This window comes from Pristiophorus japonicus, chromosome 2 (genome assembly GCF_044704955.1).
Source record: "Pristiophorus japonicus isolate sPriJap1 chromosome 2, sPriJap1.hap1, whole genome shotgun sequence".
NCBI lineage: Eukaryota > Metazoa > Chordata > Chondrichthyes > Pristiophoridae > Pristiophorus > Pristiophorus japonicus.
Genome location: NC_091978.1, coordinates 140,969,514 through 140,989,765, shown reverse-complemented (window position 1 = coordinate 140,989,765; position 20,252 = coordinate 140,969,514). Strand labels below are relative to the sequence as shown.

The following is a 20,252-nucleotide window of genomic DNA, read 5'->3' as shown; positions in this document are numbered from 1 at the left end:
AGGACCCTAGTTTCGGATTGGACTACTTCACTTTCCATCTTAATAAAGAATTCAATCATGTTATGGTCACTCTTCCCTAAAGGACCCCACACAACAAGACTGTTAATTAACCCCTTCTCATTACATAATACCCAATCTAGCATAGCCTGTTCCCTAGTAGGCTCCTCAACGTACTGGTCTAAAAAACCATCTCGTACGCACTCCAGAAATTCATCTGCCATAGTATTATTGCTAATTTGGTTTGACCAATCTACATGTAGATTAAAGTCACCTACAATTACTGTAGTACCCTTGTTTCCTGTTTGATGCCATCCTCTACACTACCACTACTGTTTAGAGGCCTATAGACAACTCCCACCAATGTTTGCTGCCCCTTGGTGCTCCTTAGCTCCACCCAGACTGATTCTACATCTTGATTTTCTGAGCCAATATCCTTTCTCACTATTGCTCTAATTTCATCCTTTACTAACAACGCCACACCACACTTTGTTCCTTTTTGCCTGCCCTTCCTAAATATCGAATATCCTTGGATATTCAGGTCCCAACACTGGTCACCCTGCAACCATTTCTTCGTAATTGCAACTATATCGTATCCGTTTACATCCATTTGCAGTGTTAATTCATCTACCTTATTACAGATGCTTCGTGCATTGAGATACAATGTTTTTAAATTTGTCTTTTTAACATTATTAGGCAGCTTAACATTATTTTGTAAAAAAGAAGGCAGACAGAAAGCAGGAAACTATAGACCAGTTAGCCTAACATCTGTCGTTGGGAAAATGCTGGAGTCCATTATTAAGGAATAGTAGCAGGACATTCGGAAAAGAATGATTCAATCAAGCAGAGTCAGCATGGTTTTATGAAAGGGAAATCATGTTTGACAAATTTGCTGGAGTTCCTTGAGGATGTAATGAGCAGAGTGTATAAGGGGGAACCAGTGGATGTGGTGTATTAGGATTTCCAGAAGGTATTCGATAATGTGCCACATAAAAGGTTACTGCACAAGATAAAAGTTCATGGGGTTGGCTAACTAATAGAAAACAGAGAGTTGGGATAAATGGGTAATTTTCCAGTTGGCAAACTATGTGGGGTGCCGCAGGGATCGGTGCTGGGCCTCAACTATTTCCAACCTGCATTAATGATTTGGATGAAGGGACTGAGTGCAATGTAGCCAAGTTTGCTGCTGATACAAAGATGGGCGGAAGAGGAAATTGTGAGGAGGACATAAGAAATCTGCGAAGGGATATAGACAGGCAAAGTGGGCAAACATTTGGCAGATGGAGTACAATGTGGGAAAATGTGAGGTTATCCACTTTGGCAGAAAAAAATAGAAAAGCAAATTATAATTTAAATGGAGAAAAGTTGCAAAGTGCTGCAGTACAGAGAGACCTGAGGGTCCTTAAGCATGAAACACAAAGTTAGTATGCAGGTACAGCAAGTAATCGGGAAGGCAAATGGAATGTTGGCCTTTATTGCAGGGGGATGGAGTATAAAAGCAGAGAAGTCCTGCTACAAATGTACAGGGTATTGGTGAGGCCACACCAAGAGTACTGCGTACAGTTTTGGTCTCCGTATTTAAGGAAGGACATTGAAGTGTCCTGCCTCTCCAAGAAGGGGCACTCGCATAGCATGCTACCCACCACCGTAAAAACAGCAACAGGCAGGTATGTGACCTTCTGCCTGTCGTTGGGAGAGAGGAGTTAATATGTAGGCCTTTATTTTTCTTCTAGTTCCAAATATTTATTTTATTTTAGTTGATTTCTATTTTTTGATATATATATATATATATATATATATTTGTGTCTCTCTTTCCTCATTGCTTTGGTTTATCTTTTTTTAATACCTATATTTTTTTTGACTCATATATATCAGTTCATATATCAATTATTTGATAGTTTGCACTCACATTTTCACTACTTTACTTCAATTTATCATAATTCTGTTTCTTGATTTCTCATATTTTCTGCCTCCAATTTCTGGTTTTGGATCTTCACAGAATAATAGAATGATACGGCACAGAAGGACACCATTCTACCCATCGTGCCTGTGCCGCCTCTTTGGTAGTGCTATCCAATTAGTCCCACTCCGCTGCTCTTTTCCCACAGCCCTATCATTTTTTTTATCTTCCAAGTATTTATCTCAATCTCTTTTGAAAGTTACTATTGAATCTGCTTCCACCAGCCTTTCAGGCAGTGCATTCCAGATCACAACAACTCTCTGCGTAAAAAAAATGTTTCCTTACGTCACCTCTGGTTCTTTTGCCAATCAACGTAAGTCTGTGTCCTCTGGTTACCAACCCTTATTTACTCTATCAAAACCCTTCATGATTTTGAACACCTCCATTAAATCTCCTCTCAAACCTTTTCTGCTCTAAGGAGAACAACTCCAGCTTCTCCAGTCTCCTCTCATAACTGAAGCCACTCATCCCTGAAATCCCTCATCCCTGGAACCATTCTAGTAAATCTCTTCTGCACACTCTCCAAGGTCTTGATATCCTTCCTAACATGTGGTTCCCAGAATTGAACAAACTCCAGCTGAGGCCTAACGATGATTTTATAAAGGTTTAGCATATCTTCCTTGCTTTTCTACTCTTTTTCTATTAATAAAGCCAAGGATCCCATATGGTTTTTTAACAGTCTTCTCAACTTGTCCTGCCGCCTTCAAAGATTTATATACCCCAGGTATCTCTGTTCGTACACCCCCTTTAAAATTGTACCATTTAGTTTCGATTGCCTCTCCTCATTCTTCACTTCACATTTCTTTGTGTTAAATTACTGGAAAAAGTATTTCTTTTGAGAAACCAAGGTAAACGGTCAAGGTACATTGTGGAAAACACCAAATTTTAAAAATGTAGGAGCTAAGTCAAGAACCAATAGACTATAAAAGCTTTTAGATTGAAGGAGGAATGGAAGATTGAACAAGGTAAGGAAATGAAAAATGTTGTACTATGAAAGAATAAGTTAAGAGTCTTGATTTCAGCAAAATGGGAATGCAAGGAGGAGGAGCGCATGTAGGCAGATGTATTTGAAGCTTCGAAGGAACAAGTGGGGAGAGTTCAGAGGAGTAATGGTCATAGTATCAATAAAATAGAAAAAGATACAAAATATTATGACCGATAGATTGGATACTAGAGATGAGAGAAGGGTTGCAGATGAGACTAATTGTTCAGGGGTATGGGAGAGGTGCAAAATGAGACTCACCAGATAAGAGCAATATTTTAACAGATATTTGCTTTATAAAGTTAAAAGTTCTTGAGGGAAAGTGTTAAGCTCGAAAGAAAAAATTGATTCTTGGAATGAGCCTTAGCGCACAGACTTACAAATAGAGAAATACTAAAATCATAAACCTTTTAAAGAGTTCAACATGACTGGTGATTTTTGTTTATTTTTTTTACAGCGTGTACAGGAAAGTTTTCTTGTAGATACTACACTTCTTGTGCATTTTTTTGGAAGAAAGGGGAAGGCTGAGCTGAATTTTGATGACTTTTACAAGTAAGTCATAAATTGAAATTCTTCTTATGTAGATTTAATTGTACTTGCTAATTTTTAAGTGAATAACCAGGCAGAATAGTAACAGTTGATGGTTCTTTAGCCACTTTAACAGTAAATTTACAGATGTTGCAAGCAGAGATAAATTTGACTCGATAGCTCAGGCTGATCATGGCACAAAGGTGTAATAGGCAATATGCACTGCTGCTGGTGCCACGTCCACCTCGGGTTCCTCCTCTTCATGTTCCAGCTGCTCCTCCTCCAAAGAGGCTATGCGTTCTGAGTCTTGCTACTACTGCAGCTCCTATCCTCACTGCTGCGCTATATTGTACAGCGCAAAGAATACGACAATCATTCTGGAGACCTTGGCTGGTGCAGACTGAAGGCATCTGAACACTTCTTCAGCATGCCAATTGCTGGCTGTACAACACATCTAGTCATTATGTGGCTTTCATTTAAAGCACTCTTCAGCCTCATTGCTTGACCTCCTCAAGGATGTCATCAGCCATGGTCTTCAGTGAATAGCACTTGTTTCCAAACAGCCAGCCGGTAAGTCTGTTCGGAGGTGCTGAGGGAGGGTGGACTGACGCAGGACAAAAGAGTTATGACAGCTCCCTGGGAATCTGGCACACATAGGCACAATCTTTTTGTGGATGTAGACGAGCTGTACACTGAGGGAGTGGAAGCCTTTCCGCACACAAACGCTCCTTGGTGATGTATGAGTGCCTTGATGGCCACATGTGTGCAGTTGATGACGCCCTACACCTGTGGGAAACCAGCCAGAGCCGCAAAGCCAAGCGTCCACTCAATAACACTGGCTTCATCAGTGGCAAAGTGTACATAAGTGTACTTGTGAAACATGGCATTGGTCACTTGGGTGATGCATTTATGCGAGGATCCAGCAAATATCTACTGCAGATCCCTGGAAGGAGCCTGAGGCGAAGAAGTTGAGGGTGATGGTGACTTTGACACACTGCTAAGATGTGTCCATCAGGTCCTCTGAGCAGCAGGTGTTCTTCCAGCAAGCTACAAATGTCTGCCACGACCTGGTGCGATAGCCTGAGCCTCCTGAAGCACTGCTGTTCAGTCATGTCCAGGAAGCTCATTCTGTGCCTGTATATCCTGTGTTGGGGGTATCGCCTCCAGCGTGGTGCACCCCTAAACTGAACCCCGCTCTCTTGTGAAACATCTGGTCACTGAGAAGAAGGCTGCTGGTGTTGCTGCTGCTGGTGTTGGTGCTGGGGCTCATCTTGGTCCGAATCTAAGGTCCAAGGTGAAACAGCATAAGCGGCACCCATGCTAATCTGAGAGATGCCAGGTAAAGTGGAGATCAGAGGCGCAATCCTCCAATGTAGTGAGAGTGGCTTCCGAGGTTGTAGAAATCAGTTGCAAACTCCTGAAAGCTAAATCTCTACACAAAATGGTGTCTGCAAGAGTCTTTCCCTAAGCCAAGTAAGCAGGTATAAAGTGTGTGTATTTATGTGCTTTTTCCAGCTGTCACTTAATGAACTCGCACAATGGCCACTGAGCTCTCGCCTTCCCTTCAGGAAATTCGTGAATCCCATACAAAAGCTGTAAAAGCTGAAACCTCAGATTAAAAAGCCTCTTGAAGGTCTTTCAATGAGTTGTTAACTACTTCAGTGAGGTCATCCACCTCTCTGCGAGCGGGTCCGTGGCGCACTGGAAACGAACCCGAGTTAAATGCGGAAGTCGGGATTAAGGCAGGTTCCTGAAGCGTTCTCAATTTCAGCGCCTTTAACTGCCCACATGCGAATCCACACTTTGCAATGTAGAAATTCCAAAGTGTCAGAAGTCATCACAGTTGGTATTTTATAAATTCATAAAGGTATATACATGAAGCCATTCAACCCCCCTGGGTCTTTAGCAATCCAAAACTAATCCTACTATTCTCTGTACTATATTTATGGAGATGCCTATATATGACATAGTACTATATCTTCCTCTGCATTATATATTTATTCACTTTTGCCTTAAAAGATGTATCTAATGTCTGCCTCAAACACATCCTGTGATAAAAAATTCCATGCTCTTAACAGCCCTCCGTGTAGAATAATTTCTCCCAACTTTCCTTGTCACTCTCGTAGTGAATGACCACTTGTCGCTGACTCCCCAGCCAGCAGGAATAGCCGCCTTATTCTGCCCATCAAAATCCTTCGTAATTTTAAAAGCCACTATCAAATCTCCTCTAATCCTACACTACTCCAGTGAAAGTAATTCCAATCTCGCTTCAGAACTAAAGTTTTGCATTTCTGGTATAATTTTACATAGTCATCAAAATGAGACTGGTTTACAGAGTGTGATTTGTTGCAGATTATTTTGGAAGATTCAGATATGAGACAAATGTTCAAAAACGTTTAGCATTAGCTCCAAAATTGTGAGACTCCACTTCTGGTATGGAGACTTTCTTAACAGGAGGGCAATACAGAGAATTACAATTTTACGAAGTTTAATTTTAATGGTCAAGAAATTACTAACACAGCGACTAATACACAGAGCTCTACGCTCAATTCTCTGAAATGAATTCCTGTCAAGCAAGATTCCTCACCAGAATCATACTCTTGTTATTTCAGGTCTATTATTTTCACAGTAAAATTAATTCTGCTATTTTCCTGGAATGCACCTGTCCTGTCCTCTAAACTATGTTTACAGCAGAAATTATTTACCACTACATTATGTTACATTAATGTTATTTACTATAAAGGTGAAATACAATCCTTGCTATACGTTGAAATTACATTTTGTATTTCTGACTGGCAGATTCACAAGGTGTAAATGGACCGTAAAAAATAACAAATTTGCATGTGCTTTAAACAGCTAGTGATTATGAGAATGTTTTTACCTGAATAACTCGGAAGATGCTCATGGCATACCTGTTGTGTATGGAGAAAGAGTCAGACTGAACACTGAGCTCAAAGTAAAGTGTGACCATAGTCTTTTATTGCAGGTCTCCAGAGTGCCTCTCTAACCTGTGAAGCCTCCTTAAATACCTGTGCTCCCAAAAGATTATAGGATCTCTTGGGACTCCAGGGGATGAGCCCTCTGGTGGCTGTACAGATTAAATACAAGTGTACATATATAACAACACTGCCCCTCCCCCCCCCCCCCCCCCGCCCCGCAAAGTCAATACTGTAACTATTTACAATGTGAGTCGATCTGGGGCCCTTCTTGCCCTGGTTGATCATCTCGGTGTGAAAGCTGGTGTTGTTGAATCATTTGTTGGGCCTTCGCTGGGCTGCTGTGCAGCTGACCTTGCTGGTGTGTTGGGCCCTGCTGGGCTGCTGTGGATGATGGGTGCTGCTTTGTGGTCAGCCGTGGTGCTGGTTGTCACTGGTGTGTTTGTTGGAGAATCAAAAAAGGTAGGGTCCAAGGTGGGTTGCTCAGGATAGTCCGTGAATCTGAGTTTGATTTGGTCCAAGTGTTTCCGGTGAATGAGTCCATTTGAAAGTTTGACCCGAAACACCCTGCTCCACTCGATGGCCAGGACAGTGTCGGGAAGCCACTTGGGAACTTGGCCATAATTTAATACAAATACAGTATCATTGACTTCAATCTCGCGTAACACATTTGCACTATCATGGTATGCACTTTGTTGAAGCCGCCTATTCTCTACCTGCTCATGTAGATCAGGGTGAACTAACGAGAGCCTTGTCTTAAGTCCTCTTTTCATGAGCAGTTCAGCTGGTGGGATCCCAGTGAGTGAGTGGGGTCTCGTGCGGTAGCTAAGCAGGACTCGGGATAGGTGAATCTGCAGTGAGCCTTCAGTTACCCTCTTCAAGCCTTGCTTGATGGTTTGCACTGCTCTCTCTGCCTGACCATTGGATGCTGGTTTAAACGGGGCAGGTGTGACATATTTGATCCCGTTAAGGGTAATGAATTCTTTGAACTCCACACTGGTAAAACCTGGCCCGTTGTCGCTCACCAGGACATCGGGTAGACCGTGTGTGGCAAACATGGCCCGCAGGTTTTCAGTGGTGGCAGCAGACGTGCTAGCCGACATTATCTCACATTCAATCCACTTGGAGTAAGTGTCTACAACCCCAAGGAACATTTTACCCAAGAACTGGCCTGCATAGTCGACGTGTACCCTAGACCATGGTTTGGAGGGCCAAGACCATAAACTTAGCGGCGCCTCCCTGGGTGCATTGCTTAACTGCGAGCATGTATTACATCTGTGAACGCAGGACTCTTAAGTCCGCATCGATACCGGGCCATCACACGTGGGATCTGACTATCGCTTTCCTCATTATGATGCCTGGGTGGGTACTGTGGAGGTCATTGATGAAGGTGTCTCTGCCCTTCTTGGGGACCACTACTCGATTGCCCCACAGAAGACAGTCTGCCTGTATAGACATTTCATTTTTGCACTGCTGGAACGGCTTTATCTCTTCCTGCATTTCCACTGGGACACTGGACCAGCTCCCGTGAAGCACACAGCTTTTGACTAGAGATAATAAGGGGTCCTGGCTTGTCCAGGTTTTGATCTGTCGGGCAGTGACAGGTGATTGCTCACTCTCAAATGCTTCCATAGCCATGGCTAGAGCTGCGGGCTGCGCCATTTCCACCCCCGTGGTGGGCAATGGCAGCTTACTGAGAGCATCAGCGCTGTTTTCTATGCCTGGCCTGTGGCGGATGGCGTAGTTGTATGCGGATAACGTGAGTGCCCATCTCTGGATGCGGGCCGATGCGTTGGTATTTATCCCTTTATTCTCGGAGAACAGGGATATAAGTGGCTTATGGTCAGTTTCCAATTCGAATTTTAGCCAAAACAGATATTGATGCATTTTCTTTACCCCATGGACACACGCTAACGCTTCTTTCTCAATCATGCTGTAGGCTTTCTCAGCCTTAGACAGATTCCTGGATGCATAAGCAACCAGTTGCAGTTTCCCAAAATCATTAGCTTTTGCAATACACACCCAACGCCATATGACGATGCATCACATACTAGTACCAAATGCTCACATGGATCATACAACACAAGCAATTTGTTTCAGCATAACAATTTTCTCGCTTTTACAAAGGCATTTTCTTGGCTTTTGCCCCAAACCCATTCGTCCCCTTTTCGTAGTAAGACATGCAGTGGTTCTAACAGTGTGCTGAGACCCGGTAAGAAGTTACCAAAGTAGTTCAGGAGTCCCAGAAACGACCACAGCTCCGTCACGTTCTGTGGTTTCGGTGCGTTCTTGCTTGCCTCCGTCTTCGCGTTGGTGGGCCTAATGCCGTCCACCATAATCCTCCTTCCCAGGAATTCCACTTCCGACTCCAGGAAAACGCACTTCGAGCATTTTAACCTGAGCCCCACACGGTTGAGTCCACTAAGAATCTCCTCCAGGTTCTGCAGATGCTCGATTGTGTTCCAACCTGTGACCAAGATGTCGTCCTGGAAGACCATGGTGTGCGGGACCGATTTCAGTAAACTTTCCATGTTTCTCTGGAATATCGCCGCTGCCAATCGGATTCCAAACGGGCATCTGTTATAAACAAAAAGACCTTTGTGCATGTTGATGCAGGTGAGGGCCTTCGATGATTCCTCCTGTTCCTGGGTCATGTAGGCTGAAGTCAGATCTAGCTTCGTGAACGTCTTTCCACCCGCCAGTGTTGCAAAGAGGTCGTCGGTCTTTGGTAGTAGGTATTGGTCCTGCAGGGAGAAACGATTGATAGTTACTTTGTAATCACCACAGATTCTGATGTTGCCGTCTCCCTTGAGGACTGGGACGATAGGACTGGCCAATCATTGAACTCGATCGGTGAAATTATGCCCTCTCTTTGCAGCCGGTCTAGCTCAATCTCTACCCTTTTTATCATCATGTACGGTACTGCTCTCGCCTTGTGATGGATGGGTCGCGCCCCCGGAATTAGGTGGATCTGCATTTTCGCTCCTTGGAATTTCCCGATGCCTGGTTCGAACAGCAAAGGAAATTTGTTTAAGACCTGGGCACACGAAGTGTCGTCAGCAGGCGATAGCGCTCAGACGTCGACCCAGTTCCAGTGTATCTTTCCAGCTTCTGCCGAGCAGCGTGGGACCATCGCCCGGTACCACCCAGAGTGGTAGCTTGTGCACCACTCCATCGTAGGAGACCTTTACGGTAGCACTGCCAATTACAGGAATCAGTTCTTTTGTGTAAGTTCTTAGTTTCATGCGAACTGGAGTTAAGACTGGCCTTGAGGCCTTGTTGCACCACAACCTTTCAAAAGTCTTTTTGCCAATGGTGGACTGGCTCCCGCCCGTGTCCAGCTCCATTGACACCGGGAGTCCATTTAGTTCAACATTCAGCATTATCGGGGGACAATTCATGGTGAATGTGTGCATCCCATGTACCTCTGCCTCCTCAGTCTGAGGCTCTGGTTCGTAGTGATCCTCCGTGGATCTGTCCTCCTCTGCAACATGGTTTGCAGGTTTAACAGGCTTTGCAGCTTGCCTGCACACTCGTTGGAGGTGTCCCATTGTTTCACTGCCCTTGCAAACTTACTCTTTGAATCGGCATAGATGGAAACGATGATCACCCCCTGCAGTGCCAACAAAGTGTTAATTGCCTTGCATTCATCACCCTTGATGGTGGATTCTGAGACATCTGCGGACATGTAGCTGCAGGTATGTGTGACCTGCCCTGTACGTTACGATTTGAAAACAACATCACTTTGTTCACATACTTGTAGCAACATTTGTGTGCTGAGAAATTTGCTTCATATTGTCACTGGTGGCAATGAACACCTGGGCTATCACTATGGCCTTAGTCAAGGTTGGGGTCTCTACAGTCAAAAGTTTGCGAAGTATGGTTTCGTGGCCAGTGCCAAGTACAAAAAAGTCTTTGAGCATGTGCTCCAAATGTCCTTCAAATTCGCAATGTCCTGCAAGGCGTCTTAGCTCGGCGACATAACTCGCCACTTCCTGGCCTTCAGACCTTTTGTAGGTGTAGAACCGGTACCTCGCTATCTGAACGCTTTCCTTCGGGTTCAAGTGCTCTCAGACCAGTGTGCACAAATCGTTGTACGATTTCTCCCTGGGTTTCGCTGGAGTGAGCAGATTCTTCATGAGGCCATACGTTTGTGCCCTACAGACGGTGAGGAGGATCGCCCTTCGTTTGGCAGCGCTGTCTTCCCCATCTAGCTCGTTGGCCACGAAGTATTGGTCGAGTCGCTCCACAAAAGTTTCCCAATCATCTCCCCCCGAGAATTTCTCCAGGATGCCCATTGTTTTCTGCATCTTTGGGTTCGCTATCTGTATCTCGTCGCCAGTTGTTGTGTATGGAGAAAGAGTCAGACTGAACACTGAGCTCAAAGTAAAGTGTGACCGTAGTCTTTTATTGCAGGTCTCCAGAGTGCCTCTCCAACCTGTGAAGCTTCCTTAAATACCTGTGCTCCCAAGGGATTATGGGATCCCTTGGGACTCCAGGGGATGAGCCCTCTGGTGGCTGTACAGAGTAAATACAAGTATACATATATAACACTCATAACTAATGCAGTTTTCCATAATTTTCATTATTGTGCTACACCAAAATATCCATCAACCAAGTTTTTAATTGGAAAATAACATTTTTTGACTGTGTTCTCTCATTTATCAGTCTTTGTAACACTATTTTAGGTTCATGGATAATATACAGACTGAAATTTTGGAGACTGAATTCCTTTCATACTCCAAAGGAATGACCACAATCAGTGAAGAAGATTTTGCTTGTATTCTGCTACGTTACACAAATGTAGACAACACAAGCAGTTATCTGGAGTCTGTTCGTCAAAGGATTCCTGAAGAGAAGGTATTTGGTCTTTTACTTGTGATCTGCAGAATGTTCCCCAAAGATTGATTAACTGATTTTTTAAATAAACTTTAATATTTAATGACTTTTCTGAATTTAATAAACGTGGCATGAAGGGGGAGAAATTTGTGTGGTTTTTGCCACATGTTAGCACCACAAGATGGAGCTAAAACGTTGTTGACAGCTATTGCCGTTTCTAGCGCTGCAAGCCATATCGGTGTTGCCGGTAGTACTGCTGGTAAACTCGATGGCCAGGGATCTCGCCATCATGGAGATTGCGACGTCAGTGAATGTGCAACGCACACTGGATGTCTGATCTCCAATTTCATTATAGCCACTTACCTTAACGACAGTGCAGAACGACGACAGGGAGAGCTGGTGTCTACTAGCAGGATGCAGGCTGGCAGCAGCGATATTTAAAGGTGCCATCCTCAAACAGCTGCAACTAACATGGTTCTGCAGTTTAACTTCCTGTTTGCTACTTCCTGCAACTGAAACAGCTTTCTTTGGTTATTTCAAGTTTTTTTTGTGACAAGGTGTGTTGATTCAAGTGCAGAAGTCACTCATTATTTGTTAAAGGCTTCTGCTCACAACACTTCCTCACAGTCATGGGGGCTGCGGGATTACCTCCTCCAGAGGAGGAGGAATAGGAGTGAGGGCCGAGGCTAAAAAACAATCAGCATTGTGGACAGGCTGTCCATGACCACCTCATCAGAGTCAGATTTGCATGAACAAAACCTCAGCTCCCCGTAGCTCACCACATCCCCATCATACAATCCCTGTCTCATGCCATATCACAGCGTCCTCCTGGGCACAAAGGTGAAATCAGAGCAACCACAAATTATTCCAAACACAATTAATAAATTGCACATCACATGAATTTTGATCATTAATGACCCTTGTGTCTGCTATAGTTGAATAGCTTTCATTGTGTGCAAGATGTTAAATGTGGGTGTGAGTGTCGCTAGGTGGAGATTGTTGGTGGGTGAGTGCTGGGGGTTTGGTGCATTCAGCAGTGTGTGAAGCTTGTGGTATAGATGATGATGATTAGCATTTTTTTTAAGCCTTCATTCACCCTGAGCACCCGTGTAAGCGTGTTAAACTTCCCCTTGCACTGGGTGTGGGACTTGACATGTGCCAACCCCCTCCACATACTCCGGCAGACTTGTGACGAGGCCTCCTGCCAGCTGGGAGGTACAGGACGCCTTCTCTCCATCGCTAAAACCAATGCCTCCAAAGTTTCCTCGGAAAACCTTGGGCTCTCTGTCTGGGGCGAAGATCTGCCATCAGGATTTGTAAATGAGTGCTCCTTCTCCTGGTCCTTCTTATGGTTGTTGAGGCAGCTGCACACCCAACAATGTGAGAATGAGGTGCCGTAGCATCAATGGAACTCCCCTTTAAATAGTGAAAAAAGCTTGTGGCAATCATTACTTGCATTTGGACAGCCCACGATATTGGTCCATCTTTTCAGTGTAATGCTAATGAGCTTGAGTTTTTAGATTAGAATCATGACTGCAATCATTTTAATGAGGAGTGAAGACAAACATTGTGTGCGGCCTAGATGGTGCTATGTAACCTTTTTTAGTCTAAACACTGCCCATTTCTTAGTTATAATGAATTTCTAGCCTTCAGAGTACCTTGAATTGGATTTCTCTCCTTAACAAATTTGCATTTAAATCACACCTTTAACAAATATTTCAAAGCACTTTATAGAGGCAAAACATATGCTAAACTGCACAAAGAAGTTTAGAGAGATGACTAAGCATGGTTGAAAAGATGGGTCTTCAGAATGCTGCTGGACTTTTGGCTAATTTGCACCTCTTTTAGCGCCTCGGTGGGGCGTTAAATGCTGTTTTTGAGTGTGATGCTGGGTGTCCAAGATTTAGCGCCCGGCCGGAGAATTCAGCTATTGGTTTGCGTTGGTGCAAAAACTTACCACCCCGCCCTCCACTTTCAGCGTGATTACGTCAATTGCATCCATCGTCGTGTAAGGCTGCGCTAGCACCCTGGGTAGAATTTTCGGCCTTAACGCCTCATTTAATGCCCGCCCAGGAAACGCCTGAAAAAAACAGGCGACAGCAGGCGCCATTGGCGGCATATTTAAACGGAGGCTATCGTATATTGCAGTTGTCAGTGACTGCTACGGTTGAGCGCAGAACACTGCGTGAGGCTCCAAGTTCCAAACGGCACTTTTATGTGCCATGATACATTGTTTACAAGGTCAGTGAGAGATTTCAATGGCGGCAATATTAGTTTGCCAGCATATCATGCTGGTTGCTATTGGCAGGCGGCTTCAAGTTGGAAGAAGAGTTCTTGGCCATGTTGGGCCACGGATTCGAAGAGGTCGCAGACAGTTTAGGGAGCTAGGAGAGAGATTAAAAAGCAGGACCTCAAAGATAGTAATCTCTGGATTACTCCCAGTGCCACAAGCTAGTGAGTACAGAAATAGGAGGATAGAGCAGATGATTACGTGGCTGGAGAAACGGTGCAGGAGGGAGGTCTTTAGATTCCTGAGGCATTGTGACTGTTCTGGGGGAAGTGGGACCTGTACAAGCCGGATGGGTTGCACCTCAACAGAGCCGGGTTTATTATCCTTGCGGCGGGGGTTTGCTAGTGCTGTTGAGGAGGGTTTAAACTAGCTTGGCAGGGGAATGGGAACCTGAGAATAGATTCAGTGGGGAGGGAAGTAAAGCTGCAATTGGAAAGCAACATCAACGACGGGAGCAATCACTGGTGGCTGGGATGTCAACTGTGTATGGTGCATGTTTGGCGATGGGGATTTATCCACTTTCAAACTGCTAAGCCCCTTAATACTTCCTCTCTCATTTTTATTTCATCTAATATTTCACACTCCTCCTCCCTGATCGCAATGTCTGCATTGCCCCTCTCTTTTGCGAATACAGACGCGAAGTATTCATTAAGAACCATACCCACGTCTTCTGCCTTCACACACACATTACCTTTATGGTCTCTAATAGACCCCACTGTTTCTCTAGTTATCCTCTTGCTCTTAATATATTTATAAAACTTCTTTGGATTTTCCTTGATTTTACTTGCCAACATCTGTTCATGCTCTCTCTTTGCTTTCCAGATATCCTTTTTAATTGCACCCCTGCACTTTCTATACTCCTCCAGAGTTTCTGCATTATTGAGCCTTCAGTATCTGTCATAAACCTCCTCTCTTTTTTTTCTTTATTCTATCCTGTTTGACCCTTGACATCCAGGGGAATCTAGATTTGTTAATCCACCCTTTTGCTTTAAGTGAGCATACTTGTTCTGAACCCTCAGGAACTCCGCCTTGAATGCCTCCCACTCCTTTGACACTGATTTACCTTCAAGTAGCCGTTTCCAGTCCGCTTTGGCTAAATCTCATTTCAGCCCAGCAAAATTGGCTTTGAATTGGAATTCATGGAATTGAACAGATGATGGTTTCCTCTATTTAGGAATCCTGAATAAGGGAACATAATCAAAGGCGATTAGGGATGGGCAATAAATGCTGATCTTACCAACAGCGCCAACATCTCAAAAATGAATATTAAAAAAATAATAATCTTTGATTTCAACCTAAGCCACTTAAAAGCAAATTGTGTAAAGGATTGTGACAATGTAGAATGGACTGCCTTAGAATACCATAGATGCAAAATCAATTGAGGATTTTGAAATAAAGATGGATACTTATTTGGGAAATAAGGGTATTAATGGATGCAGAATTAGTCAGGAATTGGGATTAAAAGGAGAGAGCTTAATTAAGAATGATAGAGCAAGCTCGAAGGGCTCAATGACTTACATAAGAACATAAGAAATAGGAGCAGGAGTAGACCATTGGCCCCTCGAGCCTGCTCCGCCATTCAATAAGATCATGGCTGATCTGACAATGGACTCAGCTCCACTTCCCAGCCCGCTCTCCATAACCCTTTACTCCCTTATCGCTCAACAATCTGTTTATCTCTACCTTAAATATATTCAATGACCCAGCCTCCACAGCTTTCTGGGGCAGAGAATTCCATAGATTTACAACCCTCAGAGAAGAAATTTCTCCTCATCTCAGATTTAAATGGGTGGCCCCTTATTCTGAGACTATGACCCTAGTTTTAGTTTCCCCTATGACTGGAAATATCCTCTCTGCATCCACCTTGTCGAGCCCCCTCATTATCTTATATGTTTCGATAAGATCACCTCTCATTCTTCTGAACTCCAATGTGTATAGGCTCAACCTATCTTCATAAGACAACCCCCTCATCTCCGGAATCAACCTAGTGACCTTCTCTGAGCAGCCTCCAATGCAAGTATATCCTTCCTTAAATACGGAGACCAAAACTGTAAGCAGTACCAATACCCTGTACAGTTATAGCAGGACTTCTCTGCTTTTATACGCTACCCCCCTTGCAATAAAGGCCAACATTCCATTAGCCTTCCTGATTACTTGATGTACCTGCATGCTAACTTTTTGTGTTTCATGCACAAGGACCCCAGGTCCCTCTGTACTGCAGCACTTTGCAATTTTTCTCCATTTAAATTATAATTTGCTTTTCTATTATTTCTGCCAAAGTGGATAACCTCACATTTTCCCACATTAAACTCCATCTGCCAAATTTTTGCCCACTCACTTAGCCTGTCTATATCCCTTTGCAGATTATTTGTGTCCTCCTCACAATTTGCTTTCCCACCCACCTTTGTATCATCAGCAAACTTGGCTACATTACACTCAGTCCCATCATTCAAGTCATTAATATAGATTGTAAATAGTTGAGGACCCAGCACCTAGCTCATCAAGCATTTATCAAAACGGGCTGGTGAAAGTGAGCGAAGTGCAGTGTTGAAATGTATAAAAGTCATCACTAAAGCAGCAACAACAAGTTTATTTTGCTCATGTGGGATTGACAGATGAAGCACAACGAGTCATTGGTCACATTGCCTTACTTTGGGTAGTGGAATGTGTAAAACTATTGAGGTGGTGTGGGGAAAGGTAGAGAAAGTAAAGGCCTGCTGTAATGGAGGGGATAGCACTTCTGGTAGTGCTGCTGGGAGGTGTTAGCCACAGCATGCCCACATTATAAAACTCTGTTTCATTATATTCACTCAAGGATGATCCACCATTATGAAAATGATCAAGCAAAAATAGAATAATATATATGTTTTAATCCATTTTGCTTGTCTTGTGCCGCATTTATATTCAGAAAGTCTTTCAATTTACAGAATCACTGAAATACTTTATCACTTCAAAATGGTGTCACCGCAATATTGCCCTTTAAAAGAAAATAATTGTGTTCCTCCTTTCAAGCCATTCATGAATTAATTGGTCAATGATTAGGTTATTGGTAAAAGTTTATTGATGTCTGAGAGGCTGTTATCAGTAGGTGAAGAGATATTTTGAAAGAATTCAGCTGCTCAGAATAGTAAAGAGTGTTATTGCTCATCACCTCATTTGTTGATAACAAATGTCTTATCAGTGGAGTATCTGAGCAATAGAAAAATCTTGCAGTAAGTAAATGCATCAATGGAAATCAATAGAGCTGGTGTTACAAGTAATCCTTCTGGCGTGGGATGTTTTGGATATATTCCGTCTGTTTTTGTTTATAAAAGGATCAGGTTAATCTATCTTGGTAAAACATGCAAACAATTGTATTTGCTTTAAATTGCTACATGTTAGCAGTGTTGACAGTTAAATTTGTGAAACCAGAAAAATCTGTTTATTTTGTATACTAGAGACAGCATTACATATAGTGCTTTAGCACTATGTTTTAAGTTTATAGTCTTATCTTGCAAAAAGTACCATCTTTAGAATTCTGTTCCGTTGTCAATTGAGCAAACTGCTAAAATTTCAATTTGGACTGAGCTTTTGTGTTTAACTTAGCATACAATATTTTAAATATTTATTTATAATTTCATTTTTAATGTTCTGCATCAGATGCAGGCAGTATTGCTGTATAACATGGCACAAAGCTCTGCCAGCAATCCATTTCCTACAGCAGAGTCAGCGTTGCTACCTCAACATGATTTTTTTTTTTACTTCTCTTTCGCCTCCTCTCCCAAATAGATTCTTTAGTCGCAACAGGTTACTTCTCCCTCTCCCTTTTCAACCATGCTCAATCTATCTTTCTGCCAATCTGTCCTTGCTCCCCCAATCTGCAACAAGGTTTTGCTCATTCACACACCTGGCTCCCCAAGAGGGTCTTCTTCCACCCCACCCCCTTTCCATTTACCCTCACCCCCAACAGCATCATTTCACTTCTCTCACCAACAATCTGACCACAGCATTGCCAGAATTTCAGCATGTTTGTAGCTCAAGCCTAGACAGGGTGATGTGTAATGAGAAGGGACTAATTAGCAGTCTTGTTGTGCATGGCCCCCTGGGGAAGAGTGACCATAATATGGTAGAATTCTTTACTAAGATAGAGAGTGACACAGTTAATTCAGAAACTAGGGTCCTGAACTTAAGGAAAGGTAACTTCGACGGTATGAGGCATGAATTGCTAGAATAGACTGGCAAAGGATACTTAAAGGGTTGACAGTGGATAAGCAATGGCAAACATTTAAAGATCACATGGATGAACTTCAGCAATTGTACATCCCTGTCTGGAGTAAAAATAAAACGGGGAAGGTGGCTCAACCATGGCTAACAAGGAAAATTAAGGATAGTGTTAAAGCCAAGGAAGAGGCATATAAATTGGCTAGAAAAAGCAACAAACCTGAGGACTGGGAGAAATTTAGAATTCAACAGAGGAGGATTAAGGGTTTAATTAAGAGGGGAAAAATGGAGTACGAGAGGAAGCTTGCAAGGAACATAAAAATGGACTGCAAAAGCTTCTATAAATATGTGAAGAGAAAAAGATTAATGATGACAAACGTAGGTCCCTTACAGTCGGATTCAGGTGAATTTATAATGGGGAACAAAGAAATAGCAGACCAATTGAACCAATACTTCGGTTCTGTCTTCACGAAGGAAGACACAAATAAACTTCCGAATGTACTAGGGGACAGTGGGTCTAGTGAGAAGGAGGAACTGAAGGATATCCTTATTATGCGGGAAATTGTGTTCGGGAAATTGATGGGATTGAAGGCCGATAAGTTCCCGAGGCCTGATAGTCTACATCCCAGAGTACTTAAGGAAGTGGCCCTAGAAATAGTGGATCCATTGGTGATCATTTTCCAACAGTCTATTAACTCTGGATCATTTCCTAGGGACTGGAGGGTAGCTAATGTAACACCACTTTTTTTAAAATGAGGGAGAGAGAAAACGGGTAATTATAGACCGATTAGTCTGACATCAGTAGTGGGGAAAATGTTGGAATCAATCATTAAGGATGAAATAGCAGCGCATTTGGAAAGCAGTGACAGGATCGGACCAAATCAACATGGATTTATGAAAGGGAAATCATGCTTGACAAATCTTCTAGAATTTTTTGAGGATGTAACTAGCAGAGTGGACAAGGGAGAACCAGTGGATGTGGTGTATTTGGACTTTCAAAAGGCTTTTGACAAGGTCCCGCATAAGAGATTGGTGTGCAAAATCAAAGCGCATGGTATTGGGGGTAATGTACTGATGTGGATAAGGAACTGGTTGGCAGACAGGAAGCAGAGAGTCGGGATGAATGGGTCCTTTTCAGAATGACAGGCAGTGACTAGTGGAGTGTCGCAGGGCTCAGTGCTGGGACCCCAGCTCTTTACAATATACATTAACGATTTAGATGAAGGAATTGAGTGTAATATCTCCAAATTTGCAGATGACACTAAACTGAGTGGCGGTGTGAGCTGTGAGGAGGACGCTGAGAGGCTGCAGGGTGACTTGGACAGGTTAGGTGAGTGGGCAAATGCATGGCAGATGCAGTATAATGTGGTTAAATGTGAGGTTATCCATTTTGGGGGCAAAAACACAAAGGCAGAATATTATCTGAATGGCAGCAGATTAGGAAAAGGGGAGGTGCAACGAGACCTGGGTGTCATGGTTCATCAGTCACTGAAAGTGGGCATGCAGGTACAGCAGGCAGTGAAGAAGGCAAATGGTATATTGGCCTTCATAGCTAGGGGATTTGAGTATAGGAGCAGGGAGGTCTTACTGCAGTTGTACAGGGCCTTAGTGAGGCCTCATCTGGAATATTGTGTTCAGTTTTGGTCTCCCAATCTGAGGAAGGACGTTCTTGTTATTGAAGGAGTGCAGCGAAGGTTCACCAGACTGATTCCGGGGATGGCTGGACTGTCATATGAGGAGAGTCTGGATCAACTGGGCCTTTATTCACTGGAGTTTTGAAGGATGAGAGGGGATCTCATAGAAATGTATAAGATTCTGACGGGACTGGACAGGTTAGATGGGGAAGAATGTTTCCGATGTTGGGGAAGTCCAGGGGACATAGTCTTAGGATAAGGGGTAGGCCATTTAGGACTGAGATGAGGAGAAACTTCTTTACTCAGAGTTGTTAACCTATGGAATTCCCTGCCACGGTTCATTGGATATATTCAAGAGGGAGTTAGATATGGCTCTTATGGCTAAAGGAATCAAGGGGTATGGAGAGAAAGCAGGAAAGGGGTACTGAGGGAATGATCAGCAATGATCTTATTGAATGGCGGTGCAGGCTCGAAGGGCCGAATAGCCTACTCTTGCACCTATTTTCTATGTTTCAACAGTAATTTAAATTAGCCAAATGGTCAGTTAAAGTAGCCCAATATTTTTCACTTGGCCAAAAAGATGCGTGTTACAATAATCAAAATGGAAGGTATGCCACTTTATACAACAACATTTATCAAATACTGTTACAAGATGGGTTCTGCATGTTTTCCTCTCTGGCTATTATATTGGGCTCAATTTTCTCTGATCACTTGCGGCGTTTTTTCTGGCGTATTTATTTTTTTCCAAGTTTCCCCCTGCGATCTGCGCTGGCGTAACTGACATAGTTACGATTTTTCTATGCCATTTTTTTTTTTACATAATAGGGGGGCATTCCCTCATGTCTGCGCCGGTTTTTATAATTCTTCGCAGTTTTGCCAACATTTT

General features: G+C 43.2%; 1 protein-coding gene across 2 annotated transcripts in view; it reads left to right on the top strand.

Moving 5' to 3' along the window:
• Window positions 1-20,252, top strand: part of micu3a (mitochondrial calcium uptake family, member 3a) — a 341,423-nt gene that overhangs the window by 215,420 nt on the left and 105,751 nt on the right. For both annotated transcript variants that reach the window (XM_070869807.1, XM_070869800.1), the window contains 2 exons: window positions 3,397-3,491; window positions 11,092-11,263. In XM_070869807.1, coding sequence (XP_070725908.1) covers window positions 3,397-3,491; window positions 11,092-11,263 — 267 coding nt within the window. The remainder of the gene's footprint in view (window positions 1-3,396; window positions 3,492-11,091; window positions 11,264-20,252) is intronic.